This window comes from Anguilla rostrata, chromosome 5 (assembly GCF_018555375.3).
Source record: "Anguilla rostrata isolate EN2019 chromosome 5, ASM1855537v3, whole genome shotgun sequence".
Classification (NCBI taxonomy): domain Eukaryota; kingdom Metazoa; phylum Chordata; class Actinopteri; order Anguilliformes; family Anguillidae; genus Anguilla; species Anguilla rostrata.
This window is the reverse complement of record NC_057937.1, coordinates 52,798,858-52,819,106: the sequence shown is the minus strand read 5'-3', so window position 1 is coordinate 52,819,106 and position 20,249 is coordinate 52,798,858. Positions and strand designations below refer to the sequence as shown.

General features: G+C 39.0%; 1 protein-coding gene and 1 long non-coding RNA gene across 5 annotated transcripts; one reads left to right on the top strand and one right to left on the bottom strand.

Annotated features, from left to right (window-relative positions):
* Positions 1–1,588: 1,588 nt before the first annotated feature.
* bco1 (beta-carotene oxygenase 1) lies at positions 1,589–8,601 on the top strand. Of its 4 annotated transcripts, none has more exons than XM_064337141.1 (11): positions 1,589–1,706; positions 2,074–2,202; positions 2,454–2,583; positions 2,793–2,940; positions 3,584–3,731; positions 4,388–4,608; positions 4,762–5,019; positions 5,109–5,211; positions 6,218–6,312; positions 6,634–6,745; positions 7,246–8,601. In XM_064337141.1, exons 1-11 carry the CDS (start codon positions 1,643–1,645, stop codon positions 7,398–7,400), a joined length of 1,563 nt encoding a protein of 520 aa, XP_064193211.1. In that variant the 5' UTR covers positions 1,589–1,642; the 3' UTR covers positions 7,401–8,601. The 4 variants fall into 4 exon arrangements, with proteins under 4 accessions (XP_064193211.1, XP_064193210.1, XP_064193212.1 ...); XM_064337140.1 differs by having other exon boundaries at positions 5,106–5,211; XM_064337142.1 differs by having other exon boundaries at positions 1,660–1,755; positions 5,106–5,211.
* Positions 8,431–19,885, bottom strand: LOC135255665 (uncharacterized). The gene is made up of 3 exons (XR_010330230.1): positions 19,306–19,885; positions 16,848–16,874; positions 8,431–16,703 (listed from the first exon to the last, which is right to left on the bottom strand). It is a non-coding gene; the product is annotated as an uncharacterized LOC135255665 (long non-coding RNA).
* Between the last annotated feature and the right edge of the window lie 364 nt (positions 19,886–20,249).

Here is a 20,249-nt window from a genome sequence, read left to right as displayed (position 1 = left end):
GAAAATGGGAAAGAATGGCAAAAAATAAAAATAAATAAATAAATCATACTGTTCAGGAGCTTTAGCCATTTTGTTCTTAAAATGATTCAGTAGAGATGGATGTTATTTGTCTGTTCCTGAATGATAGCTAAATGCTGATTCATCTTCAGTGAACTGCCCATCTGTCTGCTTTGCACTAGTCAACATGACATACAAGAACCTTTATTCTCCTATTTCACATTTCATAAGGAATTCATCTTTGTGAATAGAGACAGAGGTTCTAGAGTCCAGCAGATAAGAAATTGCTCAAGATACCGTCAGGATTGTAAACAGGCCAGTTAAATATAATCTGTGTTTACTCAATTACTATAATGCAACAATAAAACTGAAAGTGATATGTACACATAAAGAGGCTTCCAAAATACCTGGGATTTAATGTAAGGAACCCTTACGATATGTGAAAAAACTAACGATTGTGTTTTGTTTTCTGTACATATTTTAATATTTGGTCCAAATACAGCTTCAAATCCATCCAACTATGCTTCATATCTAAGATTAGATAACCATTTCTTTCATATGTTACCATATGCTGATCTATCCCTTGCTGAAGTACTGTGACCTGGCAGGGGATAGAAGCAGCCGTCAACTGGCCAATGGCTGACTTGCGAGTACCGATGGATAACTCCGTAAAAAGGGGGTTATGAGGGACCCACATCCCCCCTTAACCTCCAAACAGCCTAGCTTTAACTAGTAAAACACAGATTAAGTGTTACGCACCTGATAATGTTGTAAACTAGATTAAAAGCAGTGTAAATGGCACAAACAGCTATTTTTTGCATGTGTGAGAGGGAAAATATTCCACAAGCTGATTCAGTTAAGGCACAAAGGAAGAGCAGTAATTAAATCAGCACTACATAAAATATATTTTCCAAACCCACAAAAATGTCCTTCTTGCCATTTTATACAACAGTAAGATTGCCATTTACAACATAATAACATTGTTGGTGTCACTTGATTAGACAGGCAAAGTAATACATAAAAAATGATAAGCAGCAGTTTATCTCTTTGCCTAATTAGAGCTTTCCTGGTAAGAAGACAACACACTTAACACATATCTATTGTGTACATGAAACCTGTGTGAAAACTTTGACACACAGAGAGCAATAAAACATGAATTCAAAAATGTTCGTCCCTCGTATTGGACAACCCTTGGTGAGTTTCTTAGTTCTGGGAAATTAAGAAAAGAAAAACTTTTGTTTTGAAGAGTAGGCCTATACTCTTTTGTTTCATCTTTCCAATACTTGATACAAATCGGCGATGTTACTGTTTAGCATTAATATAATTAAACAAAAACCCCTTTTCTCTGCTCGGTTACTGCAGTTAGGGTAGCAATATTGTTACTGATGGAGTCACTATTAGATGTGCAGCTGCCAAAGGGTAGCTTACACAAAACTTCAACCAATATTCTTCCGAATATTCCATACATTCACCGTTGTGTTGTGATTTGGGTACATTATCAATCTTTGACCCCTCTTATCATTCGAACTCACTTACAATGTCTTAAAGGGGAGGAGAGCGAGTCGCTGAATATAAAACGCCAGCTCCCCTCAGTTAGACAGACTGAAAGTCGGCAACCAAGGACTTGTCCAACGGAAAAAATACGATGCAGTACGATCACAGCAAAAACAGAGTGGAACACCCCGATCCTATAAAGGCTGAAGTCAAAGGTAGAGTAGCAAACTTGCTGACCAGCGAAGTAGGCTACAGTGTAGACGCGTGAGTGCTTTATTTTGAATGCATGCATTTCTTAATCATATGGAAATGCCATATCTCTACTTGCGGTTCAACCAAATTGCAAACCACAGCAACAGAATGGGTGGTTTTCATTTAGGCACGCGCGGTCACGGCGCGTGAATGCTTTCAACGGTATCTGAGATATTTGGAGTATAGTCGTAAAACGGCAGGCCTAGATTATTCTCTCGGAAGAAACCTGAAAACCCGCGAATTACTTCCACCAAACATTAATTTAAAAATAATAATAACATGGAAGACTTCAATAAGGTATTTTGCATTTGTTTTCGTGTGCGGATGCAGGCACTCTACCTTCGTGGCTGCAGGGAACGCTGTTGCGTAATGGCCCCGGGATGTTCTCCGTGGGAGACACTAGCTACAAACACTGGTTTGATGGTATGGCGTTGATGCACAGCTTCACGATCAAAAACGGTGAGGGAAAGTTGCGAACTTGTCTCCTCCTCAGTCTAGATAGGGACCACTACAGTGACCGGCTTCTGACTGGGGTCCCTATCACTGAATCTGCGGTTGCTAATAAACACACTGGTAATTCATGATTTACATGAATGGTCATGCATTCATTTTTTTTTAAATCCCTGGCCTTGTGAATGCAGTTGACTGTTTTTTTTCTGTCCTCATCAGCTGCATTGTACAATGTGATTTGGAGTTAATATTTCTCCCAGGTGATGTGATCTACAGAAGCAGATACCTTTGTGGTGACACCTATAAATCAAACACAGAAGCCAAAAGAATTGTGGTGTCTGAAATGGGGACAATGGCCTACCCAGATACTAGCAAAAGTATATTCACCAAGTAAGTGATCTGTTTGGCCTTTTTGTGTGTTTGTCTAATTTGCTGTCATATTTTACATAGTATATCTCACATTCACATGAAATGTCAATTTAAACCAGTGTACAAGGAAGTGAAGAATAGATTAGGATTAACTACTCTGTCTGTTACATTGTTACATATGTGAAATGCTTACTGAATTACATTTTATGTTTGTTATTTTGCTATTCTAGAGTGATCACCTTTCTTTCACATACCATCCCAGACTTCACAGACAACTGTGGGAATAATATAATAAGATATGGGAAGGATTACTATGCCACCTCTGAAACCAACTATATCCGAAAAATTGACCCAGAAACTCTGGAGACATTGGACAAGGTACAGAGATGTGACATCAGTAGAAAACTTCCTTTTTGTCATTGGGACAATCAACCACATTTTTAGTATCTGTGGTATAAAACAGGCACTGGCACACATGAGTGTGGTCAAAACACTGAGCACTTCTGCAGCTGACATAAGCAGTAGAGTACTGAAAGGAGGTGTTTCCTCTGATAAAAATGAAAACATTTGAGCAGTTTTGATGCCAGTTTTGAGTTTAAGGTAAGAAAAAATATGACAGTAGAATTTTACTGATTCAGTCTGTATGCTGAAGTATTTGAAACATGTTCCTCTTTTCAACTGATGTTTTCAAAATGTTGTGCGCAGATATTTTATGGTACCTTAATTAAAGCTGAGGTAAGAGAGAAATGACTTTAAAAAATGTAATGCTCTGAAAGATCATTACTTTATACTGTGTACATACATATTATAAGCAGAATGTAAAATTGTGTAATTGAAAAAGGTACAACAATTTGTTTGATTTACATTGAGTGAGTGTGTGTGTGTGTAGGGGGAGGGGGGTGCACATGTGTGTTTTAGTAGTTAGTGCAATTATTTTGACTGTTTTAAGTTGGTCTGAAAAAGGCTAATCTACTTCTATTTAAAAAGTAATGCTGACAGGATATACATATTCTCTTCTAAGGTGGATTACCTGAAGTATTTGACTGTGAACCTGGTGACATCACACCCACATTATGATAAAGAGGGCAATACGTTTAACATGGGCACCACAATAGCAGAGAAGGGCAAGACAAAATATACTATATTCAAGGTCCCGTCAGCTGCAGAGGGTAAGAGAGTTTGCATAGCTTTGACTGTTATTGACCCTGACTCTGTTTTGTATCATTACGCAATGCACAAAGTGAACTGGAATATGTTTTTGTACTCAAGTGGTAAATCCATCAAAAGCACTGGTTCTCAGTCTGTTAAGGGGTCCCATGGCCCAGCATTGCATCCTCACCATGCGAGAGTGCCAACTGTGTCAGGGAATCCCGTGTCATCCAGCAAAGTTGGCCATCATGTCAATCAGTATGGGACGGTATTCCCCACCTCCTCTCACAATAGCATGTGCACTGGTCAGTGGGAAACATGCAGATTACCTGCACCAGCTGGTACTAACACTCTTAGCGTCCCCATATATTCATAAACATGGTTGGGTACATGAACATCGAAAGCACTTAAGAATTTACCAGGAAAAGAACAGGTCATTAGGCCTATTTAGGCCCATTATTTGTCTAGAGTCTAGAGAGACTGTGTCAGTCGTGGAACTGAGAATCCAAGAGTCCTGGCAGGCTGTTTTAAACATTGGAAAATATTTGTGTAAAAAAACACTTCCTTGTATTGTGAGAGATAGGCTCTGGCATTGTATTATGTGAATATATCCGTATATACTAATAAACTATTACTATATATTAAATATTATCCACCATTTGTGCTGTTTCTCCAGGTAGCGCTCAGGAAACCCCAGCTCTGAAGAACCTGGAGGTTATAAGCACTATTCCGTGTCGCTCCCTGCTTACTCCAAGCTATTACCACAGCTTTGGCATGACAGACAACTACTTCATCTTCATAGAGCAGCCGTTCAAACTCGACATCCTGAAGATGGCCACTGCATATATGAGAGGGGTCAACTGGGCCAGCTGTCTCAAATTCCATCCTGAAGACAATGTAAAAAGACGCATCCTTTCACGTTAGAGATGTAATTTAGAAGGTTACTTCCCAGAATTGATAAAAACGTTACCAGTTAACCAATTATATAATGACTTCCTTTCATCACTGACTTGAACACTCTTTGTGCGTGTGTGTGTGTGTTAAATCCAGACACTGATTCACCTCATCGACAGAAAGACTGGGAAGCAGGTGGAGACTAAATTCTTCACAGATTCCATGGTGGTGTACCATCATGTCAATGCATTTGAGGAGGATGGCCACGTGGTGTTCGACGTCATTGCCTACAATGACAACAGCCTATATGATATGTTCTACCTGAGCAAAATAAAAGAGGATTCAGAAGAAAACAGAAAAGCTTACTCCAGACCAAAGTGCAAGAGATTCGTCCTGCCTGTACAGACACATGCGGTATTATCTGTCATTATTAGTGTATCAGCCAGCATTTAAACATTGACCCCATATCACCCAATAACTGATTGTGTGTGCTTCCATAGCAGGCTCCGATTGGAGAGGATCTAGTGAAGCTCAAGTTCACAACAGCCAGTGCTGTGAAAGAGAAGGAGGGTAAAATACACTGCCAGCCTGAGATCCTTTGTGAAGGTAAAGTCTACGCTTTGCTCACAGCAAAACTCTGTGGAGATGACAGTTTTTCCATTCACTCAGATTACAGTAATGGTTTAGTAATGAAATCATCAAAGATAATTTGGTTGCAGTGAATGACGTTAAGAGTGCCTACAAAGACGTGGATGGGCTCATGTGTCAATCTCAGGAAAAAGCGAGCACGAATCCCATCTTTCATTTTGAAATTAAATACATACTGTATTTTCTTCAGGTACCAGAGAAAGTATTGCCGTGTCTGAAAATTATTCCTGATGAACTCAACTTTCTTGCCCTGCTTCATTTGGTTCAGTATTTCTATGTCAGCGTTAAATGACGTTACTTTGCTGGATGGGTCATCCCTGTGAGTGCAGTGATATTGGTATTGAGTCCAGTCCATGCCAGTGCCAACTGTGGCCAGCCTTGCAGTAGCTGCATATACATGGAGCTTTATATTCCACGAATAATTGGAGTAATAGCCTAGACGGAACTGCCCCTCCATTAGCGCAAGTGATGTGTTTGAGTTTCCAGGAAATTCCGAAGCATGGCGGTTTTCCGAGCAGACCCGGTCTGCCGGAAATACTTCATTGTTGAGAACTTTGAGTGATTTTTCGCGATGACCCAAAGATATCAATCCATGCTTTTCGCAACCCAATCTGATATCGTTTTCATTAATAACAATTGATCATTAATGGTTAAACTGCTGACAATAGCATGGTCTAATACCTGAAAGCTAATTGAAAGGACATACTGAAATTAGGCAATTAATCACAGAATTCATAGTCAAATCAACAGGATTTGAGGCTTTTTCAGTGAAGCATAGCGTAGCATGTCCCCCGAAATGATGGTGGAGATTGCAGCAATAAGATGGGACAAAGAGTACAACTGGACATCTGTTTACAATTGGTATAAAAATCATGAAATATCATATGTTGTAAATATGTTACCAGACAAGATAATACATTCAAATAAACTCTTTGCATTTACTCTGATAATTGTAACAAAACAGGTGTGGAGCTTCCCAGAATTAACTACAACTTCAATGGCAAGAAGCATGGATATGTCTACTGGACCAGTGCAGAAATGTCCCCCGTTTCTTCAAAGGTTGGAGACACTTCAGACAAGAATTTTGACTTTAGATCCAGGTTGCTTAACTTATCCCTGCTCATTTGAATGACTGTTTAAACATGGTTTAAGACAAAGTCAAATGGAGACAGTGTTTCAAACCACAGGAAGTGTAGTTGGTATATCCAATACTAAAGCACAAATTGGTTTGTGGTTATTTATTGCAAGGGAATTCCAGTTGCCGTAATAATTAGCAAATCCATCCCTAAATGAATGCATGTCATATGCGTTTATTTGAATTTTATTAATCTGTGAAAGGTATTGTGCTTAAATTCTTTTTTCTTTTCTTTTTTTTGCTAGATAATGAAGTTTGAGGTGGAAACAAGGAAGTCGGTGGAATGGACAGAAGAAAACTGTTTAGTCTGTGAACCTGTGTTCATTGGCAATCCCATGGCTATTGAAGAGGATGATGGTAAGCCAGTCTATAATCTGCACCATAAAGCCACCTGCTTGGGGTTTGAAGCCATATGTGGTGACGCCAATGTTTTCAACACAGTTGCGTACATTAGAAGAGTAATTGGAAGTTCTTGCCACAAATGCAGGTTGGTACAGTTATGGAGGGGGCAGGTGGGGCAAATACTGGTCAGACCTTGTAGTTAATGGTGGGGGGGTTGGGCTGGCTGGCTTGTCATTTGGCGATTATAACTTGTATTCAGTATTTCCTTGCTTATGGGGCTGGCGACAGTAATTCATTTCTAACAGTGATGAATTTCATGTTGTCTTCATAGCAGTAGCTCACACAATTTTTAGGTGGGTTCCTAGGGCTTATCTGTTCATCTGCCCTTGAACATGACCGAAATCACATCCAGCTGGGCAGCTGGGCACGGGATGGAAACCGTCACATGGGTTCAGCAGGGGTGGTGCAGAAGACATTGTTAACTGCAATGGAATGCGATTCTTCTAAATTCCCAGGTGTGGTTTTGGCTTCAGTCATCTGTACAGACCCAGAGAAATCCAACTTCCTGCTGGTTCTGGATGGCAGGTCGTTTACGGAGATCGCCCGGGCATACGTGGACGCGGACCTCCACATAGACATGCATGGACACTTCATCCCTCAGTATAATTAGGGTGTAGACACTGTCTCAACACCTCTGCACTTTAACTCTGCTCCAGAAATTTTATGGGATTAAACATGACTTGAATGAAACAAAGTCCTTTATACACACATTCTGCTTTGGTCTAGCGATATAAGAGTTGTGTGTCACATAAAAATGTTGATTTTTAAGACTAGTCTGATCGCAAAAACATTGAGTTTGATCTTATTGTAATAGTTAATTGCAGAGAGGGGAGCTGTTTATTTGTTAGCTGCATACTGCCCAAAACTAGAACTTTTAGTGATGCTTTAATGATAAATGCACTCAGCCGTTCCCATAGAATCAAACTCATTATAGTATCATCACTATAGACATTTTGGTAGTGGATCAGAATTCATTGTTCCTTCCCTTGCATATTAGATCCTGGAAATTCTTCCATTTTTTCCACAGATGAGATACAAGCCATGCATGGACACTGCATATTTACCGAGGTTCAAAGACTTTCAAAACTCTGGAAATAGTTTTCTCTTTATTTTCACACAGAAAATATTATTTATTTTCCTGGACAATACATTATTTTAAGTGATACATTCTAATGGCTTGAACCACATTGATAAGCACACTACAATAGTGTAAAATCCAAAATTGAATATAATTCCTCGCCGTGGAATTTGGTATATATACTGTACATTTCATTGGAAATTTCAGTACTTTCATATATTTAATTTGTTGTGATTTTATTAAATAAGTTCCCCTCCTCTGTTCTGTGTGCAGCTTGGCTTAACCCTGTGGCATTTAACTCCCTCTATCTCTCAAGTCATTTCTCCCACCTGTGACCATATTGGCCCCATATATGGGCAGCTGTTCTTCACCAATGTTACTTTTTTTTAATTTATTGAAATGCTGTAAATTAAATTACAATTTTTTCAAAGCTGCAAGATTGCAAAAGCAGTTGTCACAATCAGGAGTTTTACAGTTTCCATTGTCACTAAGTTTTAATGAATGAGGTTGTGTAGGTTTTGGGAGTAACACTTTTGTTTCTCAAAGAAAAAATCCAAGCTGATTGAGGTTACACTAGTAAGCCAGTGTTTATTAGTTAAGAACATTGAAAAACATTGTTGCAACGTTAAAACCAAGTATCAGATACGCTGTATTAAGTGTTCATTGTCAAAAGCTAATTCCCAACCCCTGCCCCCATCTAATGAAAATGATCATTAAATGGCCATACAAACAACTGCTTCATGTTGTTTCTGAATCACAATTGTACTTGGGTAGATCGAGAAAGTTTGGTACCTTGGTAGCTGGAACATTTAGCACATAGAGTGACTTGTGATGTCATTATTGTGGATTTTATCTTGAGTGCTATAGAACCCACAGCTGCTCACAGCATCATTCCCTGTGTTGTTTTTGATATCGCATCGATATCCACAATACATTTTAATAAGAGAGTGCAGTTGTAGTTGCAGTTACCAACCACTAAAACATCATTCTGGATTAGCAGATCTGCTACGAATCAGCTGATACCCAACTCCAATTTTGCACTGCAATAAAGTTCCCCTAATCCTGATACACAGTTAAACACCAGTACTGTATATTTAATACAGCTTTATGCACATTAGGGTAGTTTTCCACTTCACAGTAACTTCAGTTTCATGTTTAATATGGCATGCTACAGAGTGCACTTGTTGCATTTGCTGTATTCTTTGGAACTGAATTTTTTCCCCTATAGAGAATTACTGCTCTTTGTATCACTGCATTTCCTAATCTTTGCACTTTTGTTTGTGTTTTAAATTGCTACGAGGAAGAACATCTGCAAAATGGCAGTGAAGTCAAAGAGATTTGTATCAAATTTGGTTTTCCCCATGTGATTCTCTCAAGATCCCTGCAGTGCAAACAGTGCATAATATTAGCACAGTTTCTGTATTTCAATTACAGTTTCAAAGTGCATTACCATACACTGGTGTTGTGTTGATTGCTTTGAGTATATAATCATATTACATCACGTTCATGTCAAGATTCAAAATACTGAAATATTAATCATAAAATAGAGAAATAAAATAGAGCATGTAAGACACAAATATACATTTAAAAAAATTTGTGATTACAGCTTGATTGGCTGTAGGTAAATACTAAGTGTCAGAAAACAATACAGTTTGTTAATATACTCATTATTAAAATGTAATTACTCAATCATGAAACCTCTTTGATCATCTGTGCATATGCATGTGTACATACATACATGAAACATGAAGGAAAAAACACTTGACTTGCAACCATTCTCCCTGTTATACAATGGAATTCAGACTGACTTGGTAAGTTTCCTCCAAATCTTTCCTCACTTGCCCCTCGCTGATATTCCATCCTTCAGGAATATCAGCTGGCTCTGCACCATATTTCTTTGCGAAGTCCTTGTTAAATCTGTAAAACACAGACTTCCAATAGGATGTTGCTTTGTAGCTGGAATCAAGCTGAATCTGCCAGGACTTGTAGAAGCTGTTCACAGATTTGTAGTTTTTGTATGCCACATACTTGTAGTCTGTGTCTTCATTCTTGAAGGTCTCCCCGGATGACACAGAAACAGTGCAAACGTTCGCGGACAGCTTCCCTGATATAATGTCCGAATAACCAGACAAGCCATCAGGGATGTGATATTCAGAGAAATGATCTGAGTGGTTCAGGCCCGCTCGTTCACATGGTACTCCACAAAAAGGGCACTGCTTCTTGCAGTTGAGCAAAGACTTGATGAGCTCCTCTGTGGGTTTGGTGGGAAGTTCACTGATGGATTTTTCCACATCCCATTTGCCAATTTCCTCTTCAATGGCCTTCTCAAGATCATTAACACCAGTGAGAACTGCATCTGCAAAATCTTTCAGGTTCCCATCACTTTGGAAAGCAATTAGATCCAGATTGTCAGCGGGGATCACAAGGTCCCTGTCCATTTTATTCACAAATGCTTTGATAAAGTCAGAAATCTTATTTGAATTGGTGCAAGTCGCTGCATCTTTGATCACTTCCTTAGCTGTGTATGATAATTGTTTCAAAATGTGACAGGCAAGTCCCACTATTCTTGTTTCCCCCTCATCTGTCTGATCCACACAATGTTTTAAAACACATTTTTTCACCCATTCAGTTGCGTAGTCTTCGTAATGATTGATGTAACGGTAGTACTCAGTGAAATCATCAGCTTCCATTAGATTCGCTAAAAGAGAGGCATGGAAGAACTTACTTGTGGAAAGTGCAAGGGATTTCCTGTTGCACCTCAGGTCTTCCAGCAATGCTGCCCCAAGCTTTGATTTAACGCACTCCACCATTGCCGGCTTCAAAGAACCTTCACAAAACATTTCTGCTTTTTTGTGGGTCTGGTCCCGTGTGCAGTAGGTGTCTATGAAAATTTCAAGATATGTCCCTTTCTGTCTTCCTAGTTTCTCCACAAGGTCATTCTCTTTGTAAAACCTGTCCTGCATTTCCTCAAATTGTTTCACTGCATGCCCACTGACATGCAGTTTGAAATCTGTCCTGAAATTGTCTGTGAATTTGAAAGAATCATTTTCATGATTTTTTAAAAGCAAATCGATTTCTCTCAGTATTTCCAGGCAGAAGTTTTGGTCATAATTTATGTTTTCTTTTACTTTGTCTCCAATAATCTTTTGGATGTTGTAGACAAATATTTTCTGTGTTTGTTCTGGCAAGTCCATGACATTTAAATAGTTTTTAACTTTTTCTGGTGCTTTTCCCTTCCAGTATGATTTGAAGTGCACGTGGATGTGTTTCAGACTGAATGTACTTAGATGGTCCTCCTTGATCAGGTTCAGGTTTTCTAGAATTAAGTGTGAGTGTGCCTGCAAGGTCTTGAAGAGAGCATTCTGCATGTCACAAGCAATATTCCTCCTCTCAGAGGATGAATTTGGAAATGTGGATGTGACCTTACGCCACATGTCTTCAAATGCATGTTCCAGCTCATTTTCTTCCAATGCCCTTTTCTGTTTTTTACAGGACATTAAGAGGCTATTCACTTCAGTCTCAATCTGCTGTTGATAACCTCTTTGAATTTGGGTCAATTTTTGCAACCCTTTCTGTCTTGAAACAGTATCAGTACATTTGCTTATTGGGCTATTCCTTAGCTCCTTGCTCAATGCCTGTAAGCCAAGATGAAACTCTGCCTTGTATCCCTCAACCAAGTGAACATTATCTTTTCCACTACTGAAATAACCATTGAGTTTCTCTATGCAGGAAGCAATCTTTTCGTTGACCTTTGCATTTAAGTCACATTCAAGATCTGAAACCAAGTTACAGAGGTTGGTTTGTGATGAGTTTTTTATTTTGTTCTCAGACTCCTGAGTCCATGACATTGCAAATTCCCTTAGCTCCCATTCCCAGTCACAGTATTGGAGAGAAAGTTGATTGTAGGCCTCAGCAACCAAAGAATTCTTGAAACTGAATAAGAAGTTCTCCTTTTTCACTGCTGCCCAGATGTTTTTCAGCCACTCACCAAAGTCGTGGATGGTGCCAGGGTTTTGCTGGCGCTGTTCAAGGCAGTCAAAGATGTGCTTTTTTAGGTCAAGGATGTTCTTGGAGTAGCCAGTGCTCACTGCTGCCATGGGTGGATTCCCATGCCAAAGGCTACCAATGTACCAATTACTTTTCGACGAGTCATATTCCATCACATCCCCAAACGAAGAGTAGTCCCTTTCTCTTTCCTCCATCCTTGCTGCAACTTTTGTCATTTCATTGAGTTGATCAAGGAAGTACATTCTGTCCCTGACATTCTTCTCATGAGCTGCAATATCTCCCGAATTCTGATGAATGAACTGACAATTCGGTCGTTTCCCAACTTCTTTCATGCGAATGAAGGCATGAACAACAATTTGCAACACATCTTTCATATCTGTGGAGTTTTCTGTGGACACGTTCACCAAGGTCAGGTCGCTCAGGCCAGTTACCAAAGTTGCCAGTTCGTTATCATGCTCATAGCTGTCATCCAGCTGGGCCAGTTCTTGTGCTTTTAGGCCTTCTGTGTCAATCACCATCACAAAGTCACACCTCAGTTTTTTCTTTAAGTCACCTTTGACCCCAAGGAGCTGCATGAATGCCCCACGTGTGCAGCGGCCACTGCTTACTGCAAATTGCAGGCCAAACATGGTGTTTAAAAGGGTGGATTTTCCAGTACTTTGTATACCCAAAACCGTCACAACCAACATTCGGCTTTCTCTGCCAACAATGCTGACAATTTCCTCAAGGACATTTGCGATCCACTGCAGAGGAATGTTAGAGGCATCGCCATCAATCAGTTCCAAAGGCACTCCACCCAACAACAGCTGAGCTGCTTGCCGTGGCAATTGTTGATAGTGGCTTCGCTCTTGCGGTGTGCTGCAACTTGTTGTTGCTTCATAAATTTGGCCGACTTCACGCAGCAAGTGCTCTAGCCCTAATGAGCTTTCTGAGATCTTCTTGTCAATGTTTTTCAGTGTGTCGTCCTTGCTGGATAGTTTAGCATTGTCACAGAGATTCATATAATCACTGTGCAACTTTTTCAGATTTTTCCTTGACCTGGAGTCAATTTCAAGTTTCAGCCACTGTATGAAGAACATTTTGGAATCGTCTTGGCTGTGTATCTGCTCAATGAACTTAGTCATAAATGGTGAGACTTTAGATCCAAGTTGTTTTTCTCTAAGTCTTTTCTTTTTTACTTCTAAGTCATCAATGTATTGGCCAAATGGTTCTGCTCCACGATGTTTCAAGCGAGACTGTTCCTTGTCAACCTTAGACCATGTTTTCCACTGCTCTCCCTGATAATGCAGATTATCTTTCTTGAAATCTGTTACACTTTGCTCATCAAATATTTCCATCATTTCTTTCACAGTTGCTTTGACCTTCTTTAAGTGGTCTTCATCTTCATCTACAAAAATTCCATGCTTTCTAGCAACATCAGCCATTTCTTCTAAGCTAAAAAGTGTTTCCTGTGTTTTCATTGACTGCATCACTTCATTAGTAACTCTTTCACGGAGGTGCTTTAAGATGTCTGTGCTTGATTTTCCAAACTGAACAAATTGATCCTTCTTCAGTTGTAACAGTTCAATCAGACTTTTCAGATTCTTTGATGTTTCGGGTCTATCACTCTTTGAGATGTTCATTACAAGAAAGAGCTTGGATCTTGAAGAGCTTGAGTGTGATGTGATGAATTCTTTTTCCTCTTCACCAATTTTGTCAACAAATATGAATATGGCTGAAGATACTTCTGCTAAAACGCATAGTTGGGTACTATACTGGAAAGCATCGCCACGAAGGTTGATCACAGAAAATGCCTCAGAGAATGCATCCAATGTAGTATTGCCACTGGGAAGGTACCAGCAAATTTCTGCCACTCCATCTGACATTTTTCTTTTTATGTCACCTTGCTCCATATGTCGATTAACAAAGAAACTAAGATGACCATCGCTCAGAACCTCATTGAGGATCTTTGACTTTGATTCTTTACAGTTCCCAAGACGTACAAATGACACTGTTGGCATTTTGATGGCAACCATATTATCCTCAATGAATCCTTTTCTTGGAATTAGTGATTGTGGTGTCCATTTTTTAACAATGCTTCGCAGTGCCCACAGAAGGAAAGAAACTTTTTGTCTAAAGGTTTTTGGCAACAGAAGTGGGACCGCAAACTGGCACATTGCCATTTTAGACATAATCTCTTGCTGCAACAATTGGTCTGAGCAGAGAAGTGTAATGACAGTGATGTCAAGAGGGTGAAAGGAGATGTCTGTGCACTGTTCTTCATTCTTAAATAATTCATCAACATCCAGAAGCTCTGATTCTTCAGCCTGTCTCAGCTCAGTCTCTGTATTAACATCTTTTCCTGGGGGCATTTCTGCTTTACGTGCCATTGAATTAGCCATTAGCAGTTTTTGAACAAAGCTCCAGATGATACTGTTAGTTTCAGTTCCTAATTGATCCATAAGAGAATCTGTTCTGAGATCCAATACGTCACAAAGTGAAAGTTTTCCAGGGTAGTATTTATTCATTCCAAGCTGTTGCAGTAGTTCTGGTATTGCAGGGTCACTGTTCCCTTTACTGGACTGACATTCAGCACCTGTACACTTTGCCTGATCCAAGGAATTTAAGAACTGTACAAGTTCTTGTTTTTGTTCAGTTGCTTTTCTGGTACCAATAGGAAGCTCATTTTTGTACAAGAAAAACAGTTCTTCTTCAAGGGATTCAAGGTCATGTTTGACATTGCCATGTTCAGTAAGAACCACCCTCTTAATTTTTGGAGAGATCTCTTTTCCTAACTTATTGCATATGATTTTGACTCCAGTGGTGCAGTCTTTCTCTGCCCAACCAGTTTCCCTGAAACCTTTCAAAGTCTCATAAATCAGAAAGGCTTGACGTTGTGTGTCATTCAAATTGTACAGGATTTCCAAGATACTCTCGATCTTTTCCATTTGACAGAGGAGAGACTCCAGGTCTTTTTTAGTCAGCGAATATTTTGAGTTCTCTTGCGGTCCATTAAATGGTAGAATGAGAATCCCAGTCACCAAAGCATCAGCATACTTCTCTTTTTCTTTGAGGTTTCGCTGTAGTGCACCAATTGTCCTGTACAGATGTAAGCATAGTTGCCGAGCTCTTTCAGTGTCCTCAGGTCCAAGCTTCAGAAAGTCAATCTTTGTCTTCCTCACACTTTCCATTGCACCTTCCAATGTGATGCACGCAAGTTTCACCTCTTCTTCACAGGCATCGAGTTTGCAAAGAATTTGAGCAATGGTTGGGAATTTATTGACTTGAATAAGTTTAACAGGTTCAAGTAAACTGGATGTCATCATTGTGAGATATGTTTTATTTTCACACTGATCAATGCATTGTGTAGCACTTTCGATAAAGCGCTGTACCTCTGTGTTACAGATAAATTTTTCATACCACATTAATTTTGGGCACATGAGGGATAATTTCAGATGTTGGCATTCACTCACATATTTCTCACAGTTTTTGAGAAATGTGTCCTGTGATTGGCTGTTCCAGATTTGGATACTTGCTATTTTCTTCTCAATTTCCTTTAAGGGATATACCAGGTTGTCATCTGGATACTGGTTTAAAAGATTTGTCTCCTTTTCCCAGCACTTCCTCAAGTTCTGAGCAAGCAGTTCACTGTCCTCAAGGTCATTTACATGATTTTGCAGTATTTCCCAAACTGGTAGTAATTCATCAAGGGAACCCCTGTCAATCACATGCCATGTTTCTGGTTGCGATAGCAAACTTTTCTTCCACTCAGTTTGGTCTGATGCTGTCGAAAGACCACCCAATTTTTGAATTGACACTGTGGTCTTTTTCTGTTGCTCTGAAGCATAGCTGTTACCTTGAGTACAAGATGAAGACGTTGCTGTAAAGTCCGTTTTGAATGTCACTATTCCAGTCACACTCGCAGACATTCGCAACACATCGCTCAACATTTGAAAGATGTTGCTCTTCTCACTCCTTTTGTACTTGGATGTCTCTGCTTTCATTTCAAAAATACCCCCAAAGACAATAGTACCGCAGTTTACATGTGACCCATAGGAATAAAGAAAGTCTGCACATCGGCGGTGTTTGCTTTCATCGGAACATTCATACCTCAGGGTATTCTGAAGCTGCTTGAGACTGTCCAGTGCCAACGGAGATAATCTGAGACACCTGGGGTGTAAATCACAGCTCGCCATCGGGACTGATGAGTACTTTGTGACGGAGGCATATTCTGTTTCTCCTCTTGATGACATACTTTCATCTGAGTGCTGTGATGAGTCATGTTCTGCTTTGATTTTAACCGCATGGCCCCACACAGTGGCTGAGATTCCTCCAGAAATGTTGAGTCCCGTTCTGTGTACGCACTGCTGGAAATTTTGCTCCTCCTCGAGACTCTCAAAGTTAACTATCAAGTCCTGCGGAGGCTTGCTTGCGCTGGTGAGTTCCACATTCTCGGGTACTTCCAGAACCTTTTTTCGTTCTTTAGACAGCACCTGAGGATCCTTGCTTAAGAAAATCCCTCTTAGGGCCAATCCCCCTGATGCATTCCGGATTACATCGGAGCCACTCTGATTTGCCACTCTGAATGGTGCAGAAGCTTCGTTCTCCATCACAAATTTCTGAACAAAGTCTTCCAGTTCGCAAATTGTTCTTTCTAAAGGGGGCCACTTGTTTTCAGGCACTCTCAAGAGGCTTTGAATCTCTTTCTCTTTATCCTGCACTTCAGTGGCTTCCCTTTTCTTGCCCCTTCGTCTAAGTTCACTGATGTCTTTCAGCAAGGCGGCAACTTTTTCAGACTCTGGTGAAGGACTGCATTCTTCAGCATCCATTGTGGAGTTCTCAGTTTTTCTGGGCAAGAATTCATGTGAAATTGACAGTTACATAACAAAAGAACTACATTAATCACAAAGAAGCTTTTTATATATTGCATACATTTAAGAAATACTAAAAATATACAGCAACATACACTTGTTACTTAAATGACATTCTTACCAAGGATCATGTCCAGATGTCCATGCTCTGTGGGGGGAAAATATTGCTACAATTAAAATATTACTGAAACAATTGAAAATATACGATAATGCGTAACTTAGACAATGCTGAATTAATTAAAGTATTATACATAAAACAGGCCCTGTAAATGGGAAAATGTAAAACTTGTAAAAAATTTTTTTAAAAAGGCATAAATTGCAGATATTTTCACAGAGAGAAACTGAAAAATGATGGGAACTATCATAAACTGTCAAACTGCACTAAGGGGAAAATACCTGAAAAAATAGAAAGTCCAAGGTTAACAAACCCAGCTAAAGCCTAACATTGTGCCTGCTTTCAACGTTCAATGTTTATTTTATAATGCACCTCTAAAGCGTATAGTGGTACATTTCAAATCTATTACCATTGATATAGCCATAGTTCAAAGACCACATTTGCAGAAACTGTAAAACACACCCTAAAGTGAACTTTGCACTCAATGTACAGTTACCTCCACATCGTGATAAATAGGTCAGAAAAAGGCAATAAAGCAGCTGAGACCTGACCCAAAGGTGTACGAGGGGTAAAAAGCCCCAGACTTAAAGGAGTAACATGGTGGTTGAACGTGACTCCTTTAAGGGAATTTTGTTTTTCCTTCTTCTTATTCCTGCCAATTACATCATCACAATTGCGTCAGGCCTACAAAGAATATGTCTCCCTAATTGGACATTTAGCTACATCAGCCAATAAAAACATTGGATACACACGCAAAATTGACATATACTGTATAGAAGTACACATGTTTAACAAAAAAAAAAGTTTGCAGCTCCAGCAGCTACTTCACTAGTAGCTCACTGGGTAGCTCACTTGCCAATGGGATGTCTGAATGAGTGGCAGGTACTGGTTCAAATCCCTGTTAGACTCAGGCAAGTTTTTAACTTGTAAGTCTGGCTGGCTTGCTTGCTTGCTTACTAATAATTGCCTAAAAAATTTTAACTATTGCTTTTGCAACTGCATAATCATTTATATTTCTTAAATCCAAATCACATACACCCACACTTTAGACAGTTTTGCTTTTGCCATTTTAACCGAGTTTAACGTTAGCTACCTTGCTAAAGAGTTGACAGACCAAGTGTATAACATTAGTACAGATAGCTTGGAAATGAATCACCAAAATCTTGTGTTGCGATTTGGTCTAGTAGATAACATTACCGGTAGTATGGAAACTGGCAAAAGATAATGACTTCTTCACAGCAGGTATATCAATTTTCTTAGTGAGAATGCTCACAGTGCCATTTCTACATTAACTATTTTTTAACTAGGCTATGCTACCCTGCAACAGCACATTTCTAAATGAAGCCTTCCCTACAGTAGCCTACCTCTATACATAGCCTACAGAGTATGAATAGGTCTGTCGTGTAGGCTAAACAATACCCCATTAAAAACTTTATTTTATTTCCATTTAAAAATATGACAAACCTTTTAATTTATTTTTCATTCATGGAAAATGACTGAATCCATGCCATGTGTTTCTTTCATATATAATGTATGTGTGTTTGCATGTTTATGAGTATGCATGTCTCTCAAAGCATAAATTTATATGAATTACTATTATCACTTATTCATAACAAACACGGTACAATTTCACAGGGACATTTCCCTCAGTTCAACCACTCGAATATTATCCCGGTTATACAATGGCTCGCTCGCCAACAAAAAGCAAAAATTGCTATCAAAACATGCGTTTCAAAATATATATCTGCTTTATTCTATTCAAATTAGACGAAATAACCTCAAATTTAACGTTACTTCTTTTTTCACATAGTGTCAACCTGCTTCCACTTAGATTTCTGGATTATCAATCACGAAATGTCTTAACTGGATAACAAACATCAATAAATATTGTGAGTTTTGTATGCTAGCATTTTTCTTGATCATTTTATTTTATTATTTTTTGTCATAAAACTGTGTAGCATTTAAAAGGAAGTAGCGCAGCCTAAAAGAAAGTAAACCCACTCCTTAACGAATCAGTGAACGAATCTTTATAGTGAATCGAATGTCACAGGAGTCACTGACATGAAAGCATCTGAATGTCCAACGCTAACCCATATGTAAATTTAATTCCGATGCGGATTTTATAATTAACTTATAATTAACACTTTAAACCAGCCATAGTGGGTAACTCACATAAAGTCCACGGAGACTTCTGATTAATAAAAAAGGTTGATTTGAATAATTACATAACTTATATAATTTGCTGTAAATCTGATTATAATGTGAAAAAAGACAAGTGGCGTACTGCACTGTAACTATATATTTTTCTGCAAGACGACGTTTTTGATAAATACGACCTAGGCCTACGACAAAAAGACGTGTGCAAAACAGCTATACCCTACTTTATTTTTGATACTTTACCTGATTTACTTGATTTTGATTACTTTACATTTACCTGATTAAAAGCAGAGGAAATTAAGCTTACCTTCAACCGAAGTCAGGGTAAAATAACGAGAACAATCACTTTGCATCGGATAAAACTGCAGAACAGTCCTCTACATTTTGACACAAGTAGCTTATACAATGAAAGGCGACCGCGCCTGTTGTTCCTATACAGCATAATCTTACTTTCACTTTCATCTGGTAACGCCTTTTCCGTAAAAAATGTGTGCACGAAGGAAAGAATTGGCTTTGCTGTAAAAAAAAACAAAACAAAACAAAAAACTATCCCACGGATATTGTCTGATAGTCTGTAGAAGGGAAAATGGAAAGCAATAAACTGCAAAAACTGATATTTAAAACAACGGAGATTGAGTACCACCTACCCACCCCTCACTACCATTACCACCATCATTCTCTCCACTGGAGGGCAGTCGTTCCACATTGTTAGTAGCTGTGTTCAAGCATATTTTGGGGGATTACATACATATTACAATTGAAGTTACATTTAAAGCTACTCAGTTATACTTTTGCAATCTATGCTTTTGATGCCTGTTTTTTGAATGGGCAATGACATATCTCATTGCCTGTTTTAGTCAAATGTATTAATTAAATCCATTTTTTCAGGGTGGCCAAAAAAAGTGCTTATGTTGCGTCTCTTTTGTTGTTGTTGTTATTATTATTATTATTATTATTATTGTTATAGTGGGTTTGTGAAGAAATGCTGTTAGATATGTATTTACGAACAGTATGCAAAACCAGCATGTGACCTCAGTGTCTGGCAAAAACCATTTTTGTTTTCATGTTGCATTTTTTTGGATTCAGCCTGATAGCTGAAATGTCCAAAAGCCAGACAAGCAGTGTACTAAGCCTAGTTAGTGTACTAAGCCTTCCTGTTATTCAGCCTCTCTGTCCTCTTTCGGTTGATTACTGTAGACCAGTGAGGTCAGGTGGAGTGTTGGGGGAATAAATTCCAGGTGCCTGAGTGTT

What these genes read in the sequence shown, in the direction of transcription:
- bco1 (XM_064337140.1), top strand. Translation starts at nt 1,643, where the DNA reads ATGCAGTACGATCACAGCAAAAACAGAGTGGAACACCCCGATCCTATA. An exon ending in TATAAAGGCTGAAGTCAAAG is followed by an intron (nt 1,707 to 2,073) that starts GTAGAGTAGCAA and finishes GTGCGGATGCAG; the next exon opens with GCACTCTACCTTCGTGGCTG. An exon ending in TGCCTGTACAGACACATGCG is followed by an intron (nt 5,020 to 5,105) that starts GTATTATCTGTC and finishes GTGCTTCCATAG; the next exon opens with CAGGCTCCGATTGGAGAGGA.